This window comes from Lepidochelys kempii, chromosome 2 (assembly GCF_965140265.1).
Source record: "Lepidochelys kempii isolate rLepKem1 chromosome 2, rLepKem1.hap2, whole genome shotgun sequence".
Classification (NCBI taxonomy): Eukaryota; Metazoa; Chordata; order Testudines; family Cheloniidae; genus Lepidochelys; species Lepidochelys kempii.
Window position 1 is genome coordinate 60,555,377 of NC_133257.1, and position 14,671 is coordinate 60,570,047.

The following is a 14,671-nucleotide window of genomic DNA, read 5'->3' on the forward strand; positions in this document are numbered from 1 at the left end:
AAAATGTGTTATTAAAAATCTAAATAAAGATTAACTCCAACCCATAGCTCCACTGTATATTTCATCTATATTTGTTTTGTAGATCTCTTACAGTTTGTATATCTGGAATTATATTGTTACCATTTTTGACTTGATCAATTAGCCTATATAAGGGTCTTGCAGATTGTTTCCATTCAGAGGAGAAATTGATGGAGTCAAGCTTTTTGTTTTATGCAATCCTGTTTATTTACCGTAGGAATCAAACAAGAGGCGGCACTTCCATTGCTCATAGTTCTAAGCCTCTTTCCAGACAGCACTCTGCCCAAAAATCTTCTCTCTTGGCTCTCCCTCAGGGTCACATTGCACGTGCTTCATACGCTTTCTCTCTCTGCCTGTTCTCCAAGTGCTTTTGCTCATAAACATGCATACCCCCATCAAACAATATCCAACCCCCTGAGTACCCAGAAAGATGAAATGTGGAGCATAGAAAAAGATAGAAAATTAAACATTACAAGTCAAAATTCATTGAGTTTTCTTGCCCTTAAGTGGGAATAACCCAATTAGGGGAACATCTGGCCATATATGCCTTATGGATTTGTCTCCTTTCTACCATATGGATTTCCTGAATGGTACAAAGAATAAATAAAAAAATCTATTTAAGAAATATTAGTTTCTGTTCATTTTACAATACTCACCTCTGTTTTCTTCATGTTATTTCTTTGGCATAATAGTATTTTTTTTAAATCTCAAAACATACAAATATTCCCCACTTACCTGATGTCTCACTTTCTGCCCAGAGAGCAGCAGATCCAGACAACGTTCTCTGAAGCGGACTCCGGTTCCCCTGTTTGGACTGAAGATGGTCAATGAGAAATGGGATTGGCTGGTCAGGAGTCTCTGTTATCAGCTTGGTCATCAGTTCCTTAAAGAAATGGGAGGGGGGGACAAAAAAAAACGAACACTTAGTGCAGCATTGTACCTTATACTGATCAAAAAATAAAGGCGTATTAATAACTGTAATTAATTAAGCCAGAGCCTAATGTCAACATTTGCGAGGAAAGTTTGAGTTGTCAGTCATGTTAAATTATTAACCATTACTAGTATTAACCTGTGGAGCATTCATATGTGTGTAATACTACTAGTTATTCAGAATGTCCTCTGGAATGATCCTGAGGACACTTGATCACATACACTTGAGCAGGTCTGGTATTCCATACAGTGATACAGCCGCAATGATACAAGCATTCCAGTAAGACACACACATTTTGATTCTGATCTCTTTGCATGACTGCAAAGGAGGAGAAACACCATTGACCTTAATGTTATACCAATGTAAGACCAGAATCTGGCCCACAAACTCAACAGATCATATAGATTTTGTTACAGGAATGAAAATACCCAAGGCCCAATTTTCAGTACTGCTAAGCACCCACAGCTCCCACTGACTGTAGATGTGAGTAGTTGTGTGTGTTTTCACTGAGGAGCTTGCAAAATGAAATTTAGTTATACACAGCTGCATTTGCAAAATTTTCTCAGAGGATGCAACTTTCTGAATTAAAACTAGCTTCCAGTTTTAATGTAGTCTAACCCTAAGTATTCAGAGTTTTCCCAGTACATCATTATGCACTGCAAGGGCAGAAAGGGCAGGAAAAGGATTCTATACAATACCAGTCTCTGAAGAGCAGTCCCGTGCAGCAATGTTACAGCCACCTTACGCAAAATGTGTGCTCCCTCAAGTTACAGCCGTAAAGCCATCTTTTTATACCTTACTTGTTTACCACTACAAAGTACTGTATATATCACCTGAAACTGGATTCAATTTATCATATACAGAAATCACAGACATGGCTAATGAAAGGGAAAGACAGGACACATTATAATCCTGTATTGTACACTTTATAAATGAACACAGAGGTGCATCATTCTGGCTCAATATTGTAAATAACCTCGACCCTTGTGGTCATGTATGTAATTTGTTTAAATCAGAAATGGAGGAAAAACAAAGTAAACAGGGGAGAGAAAAGGATTGAAAGGGCATGGCTATGCAAGGGCTCTATTTAACTTGCTTAGCTTTAAACAGTAGAATAAAAGATTTAATGGAAAACTTAAATACAGACAAGGAGCAGAACAGTCTCAAAACAGCAACTGGAGGGTGTTAATAGTTTGAAAACCTCCTTAGCATGTAACTTGTAAGATGCAAGAGATGCAGTCAAGGAATTTCAAATACAGTGTAGCCAGGAGAAAAGGGAAAAAGCTAAGTGGGTGCAGCAAGCACAAGATCTAAAGGGTGCTCACACTGTGGCACATAGCCAGTTAACTTCTATTTGCATGGGCGTGTCAACAGACCACTCTGAAAACAGACGAAAGCAATAGGCAGTGGGAGTACATACTCAGGTTTTTCAGTAGCAGGCAGCAATCCCCACTCTCCTTCTTGAGCCAGGTTAAAAACCAGATGTCTTGGTTTTCACCCCCCATTCTCTAATCCATTGAGCCCAACTTCCCACTCAGAACTAACAATTTAACCTTTTTCAAATATTTTTCCATACAGGTCAATTTTTTCCTTTATGTCCTCTCCCAATTTGTTAAACTCGTTGCTGCTGCCTGTACTTTAAAATTACCTCACAGAGTTAATTAATTTCTCTTGGCTCATGTCTTCCTTACTTCCTGCACTGCTTTCTCCTCACTTCTGCCCTCTCTTTGTTTTAAAAGTTAAAGAAGTTATAAGCGCACACCTTTCCACAACAACTATCATTACCATACAGTACACATGGCAAGTTAACTCTGCCCTCCTTTTAGCCCTTCTGCACACACTCCTCTACTAGACTGTTTTCCCCAACATTAGTAGTTGTGGATGTTTGATGTAATAGTGCCTTGAGTTAGAAGAAGACAGTTTGGTAAAAGGGTACGTGAAGGAGGTCAATTGAAGGCTTGCACAGGTACATGGTAGAGCAAATTATTTGTATTCACTTCAAGGCCCTTTTATACAGCCAGAGTGGTGCAGAAGCTTAAGTGTGAGCAAAAAGAGCCCCAAACAGACTTCCTAGATGAAAAAAGACATTTCACTAAAGAAATCAAAATGGAGAAAACAGGTCTGGTTTCACGGCTTTTACAAAAAAAATTAAGAGGACTGTCCATGATCTGTTATTATTTGTTAATAAGAAGCCAATAGAGATATCTTTGGTTTTGGAATAGAAATCCAGAGGAACAAGAGCAGCTGCTGAATGAGCAGTGATCACAAAAGGAACTGAACGTCGAAATAGCAGAACTTTGGTGAAAGTCCACCCAGAAAGTCTTCCAGCAGCATGTCCATGTGTCACAGGAAGGAAGGCCCATTTCACAGAAGAGGAAAAAGATTAAATGAGTCTCTCTACCCAGAAGGCAATATGCAAGTTAGAGCGCTTCATGGGTTTTCACTTGGAGATGGCACATCAGCCACAGCCACTTTTTTTTCCTGGTAAGATGAAGTATGGAAACTGGTAAATGAGGTGATGCATAAACCTGTGCTGATACTCTGCACAGGAACCAGTTTCATCCTGTCTGAATGTCTAGAAAACAAAGTCAGAAGAGTTCCAGAAACAACAGACTTTTGCCTATACAGGTTAGTGAATGGGCTGCAACAACATCACGTGTTCTTAAAACAAGGAAATGAGAGGATTCTTGAACTACAGAGTCACCATAAACTGTTGGCTGGAAGGATCGACAAAATATACATGCTAAACTGTCTGAGGAGTTGAAGTTGACCTACCTCAATAATATAAAGAGATGGCATTACCAGCAGATTAAATTTCAAATAAGTATACAAAAACATCTATTTATGAAAGGCTACTATATTCCAGATTATGGGTAAAATATTTTTCTTTTGCCAAGGTATGTTTGTTGCAAGGGGTGGAGAAGAAAGGTTTCAGGGAGCAGTTTCTGGCTCACCAATTCTCAAGCTGCCCCAGCCTAGATGTCAGAGCACTCTGGAGACTATTCACCAGCTGTGAATTGCCAGACTATAGAAGAGCTCAGGTTTGCCCTGCCTCTGAAACTCTGTATGCAGGGTAGAGAATGAAACTGGCATAAGAGTTATTCCCTGCCAGATGAGAATTCCGAACCACTGGGAATTCTCAGTCTGACAGTTGCAACTAGATCCCAGCTCTTTTACACCATTTAAGTGCTGTAAAGATGCTGTATTGCATAAGAGAATCTGGCTCAGTTCATGGATCAGATTCTCTAAGATTTAGACATTTTCATCTGCTATTTAGGTGATATCTTAATAGCAAAATATTGAAGAAAACACTTGAAAAACTTTAAAGTGGTTCTGAAAAGGTCACAAAAGTGGTTTACATTAAGAAAGGAATCAACTGGCTTATTGGTGGCACAGATGCATTAATTATCTGAAGTGTACATAATATATTACAATGACAAAATCCTTTTAGGATTGGTATGAATTTGGTCTGAGGTTTTGAAGAATTATGCATCCTTTGATAGAAATAGACACAATATGCTAAGTAGACAACTATTCTCAAGTGGAAACAAAACAATTAAAACAACTGATCTCAACAAAACCTTTTCTGATTCAGTAGCATAGCTAGCAAATCACAAGATGATCCAAAACAATTTAAAGCTATTGAGAGAGATACATTTTGTGCTGTTACAATTAACCATTATACAGGCAAGCTTCAATAAGCTATTATATGCATAAGCAAACATATTATATGGTCACAGTTCCTGATAATTATCATCTATTTTATTTACTTTCAGTTCTAGCCCATATTATATAGAGGAACATTAACTTAATATTGCTAAAATGTGAGCATAAAGCTTATGCCAAAAAAACTTGCTTCCATATTTTTTTTCCAAGAGGCTATTTTATTTCCACCCTATCATCTTCAGCCTTGTCATCATGGAAACCCTCCCTCCAGCTGATGAGTGCTGTACAGAACGCCCTCTAGCTCTTGTTTACTTCATTCAAAGCATTTCCCACAAAGGGTCTAACAAGAGAAGCACAGAGGGACTCATTCAGCGGTCCCCCCAACTCATACCAATTGTGAAAGCAAAGACCAAATTTAGGACACAAATTAAGATTTCTCATATTTTTCAGTCGCTCTGGGTCTTCAGCGGCACTGAAGGACTTGCCGCTGAAGTGCTGCCGAAGGCCCGGAGCGAGTGAAGGACCCGCCGCCGAAGTGCCGCCAAAGGCTGGGTGAATAAAAATTCTCAGGGGAGCTTCCCCAGCTGAGAGCTCAGGCGGGACAGAAAGGATGGTCCCATGGGCCGCAGTTTGCCCACCCCTTTAACAACCAGTTCTAAACTGGCTTCAAAATTTAACAACCGGTTCAGGTGAACCGGTGCGAACTGGCTCCAGCTCACTACTGCCCCCACACCACCCCCCGCTCCATGGCAGAGGCTGATTACTGACTGGATGCTGCCAACTTTCCTTTTTGACCGCCCCCTGCCCTGCCCTGCCCCTCCTCCAAGGCCCTGCCCATGCCATGCCCCTTCTCTAAGGCCCCGCCTCCTGTTCACTCCATCCCTCCTCACCATCACTTGCTCTCCCCACCCTCACTTACTTGCCCATTTTCACTGGGCTGGCTCAGAGAGTTGAGATGCAGGAGGGGGTGCGGGCTCTGAGGTGAGGCCAGAAATGAGGAGTTCAGGGTGCAGGAGGGGACTCCTGGCTGAGGCAGTGGGTTGGGATGCAGGAGGGGGTGTGGACTCCTGCTAGGGGTGTGGGCTCTAGGGTAGTGCCAGATATGAGGGGCTTGGGGTGCAAAAGGGGGCTCCAGGCCAGGGGGGTGGAGCTGAGGGGTTCAGAGTATGGGAGGAGGCTCAGGCAGGGGATTGGGGTGTGGAGGGAATAAAGGCTCTGGGCTGCGGGAGCAGGTTCTGGGGTGGGGCCAGAAATGAGGGGTTCAGGGTGTGGGCCCCAGACTGGGACCGAGGGATTCGGAGGGCAGGAGGAGAATCAGGGCTGGGGGTGCAGACTCTGGAGCGGGGCTGAGGATGAGGAGTTTGGGATGTAGGAGGGTGCTCTGGGCTGGGACCAAGAGGTTGGGAGGGCAGGAGGGGAATCAGGGGGTTGTGGTACAGGCTTTGGGGTGAGGGCTCTGGGGTGGGGCTGGGGCCGAGGGGTTTGGATTGTGGGAGGGGGATCAGGACTAGGGCAGGGGCTTGGGGCACAACAGGGGTGAGGGCTCTGGCTGGTGGTGGGGGCTCTGGGGTGGGGCTGAGGGTTTGGGATGCAGGAGTGTGCTCCAGGCTGGGATTGAAGGGTTTGGAGGGCAGGAGGGGGATTGAGGCTGGGGTAGGGGGTTGAGGTGTGGGAGGGGGTCAGGGGTGCAGGCTCCAGGTAGCACTTACCTCAAGCAGCTCCCAGAAGCAGTGGCATGTCCCAGCTCCGGCTCCTTGGTGGAGGCTCAGCCAGGCAGCTCTGCGCACTGCCCCATCTGCAGGAGCCACCCCCACAGCTCCCATTGGCCACAGTTCCTGGCCAATGGGAGCTGCAGACCCAAGGTTTGGGGTGTGGCATGCATAGGAGTCAGAGGAGGGACACGCTGCTGCTTCCGGGAACCATGCGGAGCCAGGACAGGCAGGGAGCCTACCTTAGCCCCACTGTGCCATCGACCAGACTTTTAATGGCCTGGTCAGCAGTGCTGACCAGAAGTGCCAGGGTCCCTTTTCAACCAGGCATTCCAGTTGAAAACCATGTACAATCATTTCCACTTCCTGTACTAGCATGACAGCATCACTTTCATGCATTGTTCTGTGGCAAGTAACTCACATGCAGGACCTTCCCCAGCTCCTGCAAAAGGTCAGTAACAACAGCAGCAAAACTGAAACTGAAGTGGCAGAAGTCAGACAGGCAACTACCCAGAAGAATCCAAAGGGTACAGACAGGTGAGAGTATGTTTGGTGGTTATGCTCTCTGACTTGCCCCCAAACTGTATCTCAACAAGGGAAGAAAAACCCTTCCATTTTTTAAAAACAATAATCTTAAAAATTAATCCAGAACGTACTATTAAAGGATGTGCAAAGAAAACTATTTTAATATGTTGATTTTAAATTTTCAGGATAACAGTGCCCCTTTAAATCTAGATATCTTAAGAACAAGCAGTTTTCATTTTCAATCCATTCAATTCATTATGAAAATACTGCCTGTGGATGACTTTTACAGCATTAAGGTGTCCTGCCTACAATATCATATTCTCAAATGCAGACCTCAATGAACATGCGAGAATGTACATAACAGTATCATAGATTGTAGAATCACGTGACAGATAGGGCTTCCATCCTCCCAGAAAATGAACAACTTCTTCAACTTTCTATCATCTCAAGGGCAAAGTGTTTAATCCAGAGTCTCAAAGGTTACCAGGTCTGAAGCCACCCTCAGCCAGTGGAGAGACTGCAACAAACAGAAAGAGTGGGAGAATGACTGGTAACACTAGGGATAGGGATGGGATAGTAGTGGGAGGAGTGCAGCAAAAAGGAGAGCAGATTCATTTTTTGCTGACTCTTCCACTGTACTGCCCTGCACAGGTTGCCCCACATTGAGTGAGAAAGAATGGGCATGATTGTGGGATTGCTCTCTAAACCAACAAACTTCTCTAGGATAGATTTATCTGCCATTGCAAGGTAGATATAAAGCTAGTTATTTGAAGTCTACTCTCTGGGGATACATTTGCACACTTTTATGTTCACAGACTTAAAAAAATATTTATATAATCTTAATTATTTACAGAAATAAACAGATGCAAGCTTCACATACTAGCTCATCTGCAGATATTTTTTGCAGAATAAAAATACATTTTTCTTCTAATATTAGTGTTCAGTTTGGGGAAGGGTAAAGTAGGCTACTGAACTACGAACAAGAACAAGAATTACGGAGTATGGACACTCAAGCAAATCCTGGTCCAGCTATAGTCAATGGCAAAAGTTCCACTGATTTCAATGGGACCTGAATTTTACCCACTGTCTCAATAATTACCCCCACAACGTTAATGTTTTAGCACAGTATACTTTAGATTAGATACTGTTAGGAAAGTGAAAATGAAGCATTTAGGGAAATATATTTTTGTGTGTCTTTCATATGCACTTATAGGGGAGAATCCTTTTATTGTTTATTAAGGAAGATGTGCACGATCTGGAAAAACATTAATTGACCTAAATGCAAGTTACATGAATTCTTTATAAAGAGAACATTTTTTCATTATTGTTCTGTCCTTTCCATGGGTGCTCTATTATCTATTTAATGGCAGGTGTGATTTTATTGGTGTTGGTCCTGCTTTGAGCAGGGATTGGACTAGATGACCTCCTGAGGTCTCTTCCAACCCTAATATTCTATGATTCTAATGCAGGCTCAAGTTCTAATCTTTCCGTGACTGTCCATGCATTTAATACAAATGGAAGTCTTCAGAGCCTTTTAATTATAGGGCCAATTACAAGAAAGCTCTAATTAGCTATGTCTAAATGTACCTATCATGTTAGGAAGCTATTTAAAAGACAGTGTATCTTGCTTTGTAATTGATAACAATAACGGGTGGGCATTGTCTGGCTTTCTGGGGGAAGGGGTACACCACTTGTGGCAGGAGTGAGATAGAGAGGCAAGGACGTTGCTGCAGAAGGGGACCGGAAAAGAAGAGAGTTGATAAAGGGCAAGCCAATCAGTCTTTTCCCCAGACCAGGCATATTGTGACTCCCTCAGAATAAGGAGTTACTGGGCTTGTTTATGAGAGGTATAGAGACCAAGAAACATACACTCTTAGAGCTGCAATCTATTACTGGGTACCTTAAATTTGCCCGTCGGGTTATAGCCACGGCATGGGCATTCTGCACTTGGCTGGCAGCTGCCACCACAAGCACAGAAGGACCACACCATTTTATAAGACAGGTTTCAGAGTAGCAGCCGTGTTAGTCTGTATTCTCAAAAAGAAAAGGAGGACGTGTGGCACCTTAGAGACTAACCAATTTATTTGAGCATAAGCTTTCATGAGCTACAGCTCACTTGATCGGATGCAACTTTTAGGTCTGTAATCGAGTGACCAAAGAGATTGAAGTGTTCTCTGACTGGTTTTTGAAGGTTATCATTCTTGACGTCTGATTTGTGTTCATTTATTCTTTTACATAGAGACTGTCCAGTTTGACCAATGTACATGGCAGAGGGGCATTGCTGGCACATATCACATTGGTAGATGTGCAGGTGAACAAGCCTCTGATAATGTGGCTGATGTGATTAGGCCCTACGATGGTGTCCCCTGAATAGATATGTGGACACAGTTGGCAACGGGCTTTGTTGCAAGGATAGGTTCCTGGGTTAGTGGTTCTGTTGTGTGGTGTGTGGTTGCTGGTGAGTATTTGCTTCAGGTTGGGAGGCTGTCTGTAAGCAAGGACTGGCCTGTCTCCCAAGATCTGTGAGAGTGATGGGTCATCCTTCAGGATAGGTTGTAGATCCTTGATGATGCATTGGAGTGGTTTTAGTTGGGGGCTGAAGGAGATGGTTAGTGGCGTTCTGTTATTTTCTTTGTTGGGCCTGTCCTGTAGTAGGTGACTTCTGGGTAATGTGGAACACCGACCTGGGGTATTCTATCTGCTACCCAAGATCCACAAACCTGGAAATCCTCGATGCCCCATCATCTCAGGCATTGGCACCCTGACAGCAGGATTGTCTGGCTATGTAGACTCCCTCCTCAGGCCCTAAGCTACTAGCACTCCCAGCTATCTTCGAGACACCACTGACTTCCTGAAGAAACTACAATCCATCGGTGTCTTCCTGAAAACACCATCCTGGCCACTATGCACCAACATTCCACACAAAGATGGACTACAAGCCGTCAGAAATAGTATCCCCGATCATGTCACAGCACACCTGGTGGCTGAACTTTGTGACTTTGTCCTCACCCATAACTATTTCACATTTGGGGACAATGTATACCTTCAAATCAGCAGTACTGCTATGGGTACCCGCATGGCCCCACAGTATGCCAACATTTTTATGGCTGACTTAGAACAACGCTTCCTCCGCTCTCGTCCCCTAATGCCCCTACTCTACTTGCGCTACACTGATGACATAATCATCTAGACCCATGGAAAAGAAGCCCTTGAGGAATTCCACCATGATTTCAACAATTTCCATCCCACCATCAACCTCTTATAAAATGAGTTACTAGAGAGATGAAGGAGGATTTGGAGATGTGGGAACTGTTTGAGCCATTTCAATGGTGTGTCATTATGGCAGTAGGAATGGTTACAGGAGGCTGACTTAAAAATCCATTCGGATGTTTTGGGAGCTGTGGGTTTTGTGGTATTTTACCAAGGCAAGTGGTATGCACAACAATGGCCCTCCACCTGGATCCAGAAAGGGATCACGTGGGACATGACATTCCTGGAATTTTTTTCCCATTTTGATTGCAATGGTCATTTGGAAAATGGAGTTTGCTAATAAAAGATTGTTTCTGGTGTGACAACATGATGGTGGTACAGGTTATCAGTCACCACACTTCCAGATCACACAGTGTTATGACATTGGTAAGGGCATTTGTGCTTCAGTGTTTAAGCCTTAACATCTGTTTTTCTTTGCATCACATCGATTATTTACAGGTAAATTCACATTGATGCCTACCGAAATCACGTCACTATCTGAACTTAACAAGCATTTATCAAACAAACAACGTTTACTCACTATAAAGCAGAAACACTGTAAGGTAACTAAAACAATTATTCAAAAATATTCACCTGTTGTCCAGCCACTGAAATTTCACTTTTGCCAGCAAAACACAATACAGTTTCAACCAGATAAAAATTAAAATAACTACTTTGGGGTTTTGGAAAGTTCATGAAGATCTATGTTGGGGAGAATAGATTCATATATTAAGGCCAAGCGAGGCCATTATGATAATTTAGTTTGACCTTCTGAAAAAGCACAGGCCATAGAATTTCACTCATGGATTCTTGTATCTAACCCAATTACTTGTGGTTGAGCTAATGCACAGAAAGGTATCCAATCCTGATTTAACGATTCCATATAATAGAGAATTTACCTCATCCCTTGGTGATCTGTTAAAAATCTGCATCTTATTTCTAGTTTGACCTTTACTGACATCAGCTTCCAGCCATCCACAATGGATGGATTTGTTTTATCAAAGGGCTGGGTTAGCAAGAAGAATGCTGGATTTCTTTTGTGGGGCCCACTATGCTGGGAGATATTGATTGTTTTCTTTTGAGGGCCAAGGGGAAGGAGAGGGTTGTACTGGAAAAAATGATGCATTAAGGCCCGGATTCAGCAAAAGACAAACACAGGACTGACTTTATGCATGTGAAGTCAATGGGACTACTCACAAGTTTAAAGTTAGGAATATGCTTGCGTGCCTTACTGAATTAAAGTTTTGTTGTGGGGTTGGTGAGATTCTGCAATGCTTTTTCTGGGAGATCATCTAAAAAGTTAGGACTTTGCTAGACCCAAACTATGTAAGTGTTTTAAAGATTAATATATTGAATTGGACCCAAAATCAAACAAGATGACATTTTATTTCACAAACATGTTATTTTCAAAAATACTATCTCAGCTTTTTCCACTGAAGCAATTAATCAAGTAAAGTTACAATTTTAAATAAGTGCTTCAGAAATGAATTGTATATTGGCAATACCTCTTGATTAGTTACCTGGTGGAGGAGAGAGAGAGGAAGCCACTAGTAGCAGAAATGCATGTTACACATTTCTCATCCCAAAAATGTTTTATCATCTGTTCCCATTTCAGGAATAAGGAGAATTAAACGGATTCCCCCACACCCAATATTAAGAGAAGACTCATTATGAAATGAACAATGTGTTATTTTCTTCAAGAAGAGGCCCACTATAATACCAAGAGCCACAATATCATAGCCATGCCATTGATAAACTTGGTTTAGGACTTAAGAGCCTGATTCTGATCTCACTTATAACTCCAGAGTATTCAATGCAGTCACTCTCAATCTACCCCACTGTATGAGAAGAATCAGGCCTTAAGTCTCCACATTGGCACCATATGCTGAATCCAGGGGATGGTTGGGAGAGCCCAGCCTGGTTCTCTCTCTTCCCACACCAGTAACTGGGGAGGGAGGTACTGGCCCATGTGGTGCTCCCAGAGAGAAAGGATGGGCTCTTGATGCAAGGTACTGTGCCGGGGGTAGGAGACTGACTGTAGGGGATGGGTGGATGTCTCACTTGGCTCCTCCCACTCCTGCAGCTACAGCTGCTCTGGCACTCCTAGGTTCCAAGTGCTGCATGAGCTGCGGTGGTGGCAGCAGAGCCTCAGAGCTTTTAAGAATGTTTTTTTGTTTGGGCAGGCTGCCAAAATTCTGCTAAGCCCAGAAGCAGGAGAAAGAGAAAGGATCATGTTAAAACAGCTTTTAATTCAGCCAAACCGGACCAAGATTTCCATGGCACAAAGGCCAGTTTGTCCCTGATGAGTTTCAAAGGCCTGCTGCAGATAATGGAGGTTATATAAAAATTAAAAAAAAAAAAAAATCACCGTGATGTTTTATAAATGGAAAGTGTTAGGCATCCTAAATACAGGAGCCACTACTAGCTCCTTCTATAATAAGGTGGAATTTTCTAGTCCTAAATCATTTAGATGCTTTTGAAAATCCCAACTGTGCGTATGTGTGTGTCAGAGCGCATAAAATGCACATAGAGTGTACTGCATATACACAGTATCTGTACTCCTATTATGGAGTACAGATATACTGTACATAAATAATTATGAAATGGTGGTATTTGGGAACTAGAATTAATGCAGTCTCTTGAATATACGAAGGAGACTGTACAACTTATATAAATTCATAATCATTCATAATATCCATACCAGACAGTGCTTTTAAACGCCCCCACTTAAATATGTGCAGCAAAGAAATGGAATTCATTTGCTATAAAATTGGTTAACAAATTTTATGTAATACATGGTACTGTATCATGTCCTAAAATTTTAGCTGAATATAAAAGTCACATTGGAATTTAGGAATACTGCATAGACCAATTATTTCTCATGTAAACTATTCACCAAATTGAAACAGTTTACACATAATATAAAATGGCACTTTAGATCTATAAAATATTGATGTTCTGAATGAGTAATCTAAAAATTCCCTTGTCTGTATTCTGCCATTTTAAATACCCTGTCAAAATTTTGCTGACTTGACAGCCATGTAACAAAAAAAATAATGATGGACCTAGTTATGTTATGTTAATACTTACTCCTGCCATGAGTGCAGGGGACTGGACTAGATGACATCTCAAGGTCCCTTCCAGTCCTATGATTCTATGTTAGTAATCTGAAATTTTATTCAATCAGAGCGTTTTTTCTTGAGAGCGCATCATTTAGTTTTCCAGACAGAATATTATAAAATGAATTATACATATTAACAATTAACATTTTAAATGCAGCTAAAAGCCAGATTTTCTACAGGCTTTTACTATTTCTCTTTAACTACTATTAGTTGTATTTCCTTCTCCTTGCTTATTCTAGCCATGTAATTCCCATTCATATTGATGAGAGACATCTCAGTGTCTGGATTATATACCTGTACAGCAGGCTAAATGCTGGGCTTTCCCTACATACATACTAGTTCATTGCATAGTAGCCTCTTTCTCTCCTGCTAAGAAGACTGAACAAAATGATCACCAATCCAGAGGATGGGTGACCAGAAGGAGATGTGGGGTGAATCCATACCTACTATTACAGGTAAACTTTGCAGACTGCAAGACAAATTAATACATTTGTATTTGCTTGAGCTGCTCCTTAACCCTTAGTCCTTCATTGTGGAGTTTATACAGCCCATATCACAGCCGCATGGTGGCAGTTGCAACTTAGGTAGAAGTCAGGTTACACCTCAAGATTCCTCTAACTCACACCAGGAGCTGTTCCAGTCCCCAGCAGCAGTACAAGAGGGGAGACACAAGCCTCTCAGTCCCTGTGCTTTGCTCTGAAACCGTGTTGGAATGAATTCTTCCTCTTGAAGTTTCGGAAAAAAGTGTTTTGTACAGTCCTGCCTCCATCCTGAATGAATGGAGGCAGGTGCTTTTACAATACAGTATTTTTGTATGCGGATATGTACATTATAATATGAACTACCATGGTGGCTACGTTTTCTGACATTATTTAGTGTCTAGGATCAGGATCACACTGAATTACTATGTATTAACAAAAAGAAAAAGAGTCTCTAAGGTGCCACAAGTACAAGCAAATTTATTTGAGCATAAGCTTTCGTGAGCTACAGCTCACTTGGCTGTAGCTCACGAAAGCTTATGCTCAAATAAATTTGTTGATCTCTAAGGTGCCACAAGTACAAGCAAATTTATTTGAGCATAAGCTTTCGTGAGCTACAGCTCACTTGGCTGTAGCTCACGAAAGCTTATGCTCAAATAAATTTGTTGATCTCTAAGGTGCCACAAGTACTCCTTTTCTTTTTGTTAATACAGACTAACATCGCTGCTACTCTGCAACTTATATATTAACACTAGCTAAACATGTTTACTCAAGACTGGTTTCAGTGTCTCGTTCTTCAGCAAGCAATGAGCTCTTATTTTTCTTCTCTCTCAATACAGCTGAAGACCTTCAGAAGGGACCCACATCCAGCTGGTAATTGGAACTAGCTGCTCCAGAAAGGCAATTTGGGAACAAAATGATATCTTGTCCACTGGCTACAACAAAATCAACAGGCAGTAGAAGATTCAGGGG

At 42.0% G+C, this 14,671-nt stretch overlaps 1 protein-coding gene across 15 annotated transcripts in view; it reads right to left on the reverse strand.

Moving 5' to 3' along the window:
- C2H8orf34 (chromosome 2 C8orf34 homolog) overlaps positions 1–14,671 on the reverse strand; it is a 394,188-nt gene that overhangs the window by 350,312 nt on the left and 29,205 nt on the right. For all 15 annotated transcript variants that reach the window (XR_012157172.1, XR_012157171.1, XM_073330923.1 and 12 more), the window contains exon 2: positions 754–901. Coding sequence is in view for 13 of the 15 variants with exons in the window: in XM_073330923.1 (XP_073187024.1) it covers positions 754–901 (148 nt within the window). In the remaining 2 variants the exon portion in view is untranslated. The remainder of the gene's footprint in view (positions 1–753; positions 902–14,671) is intronic.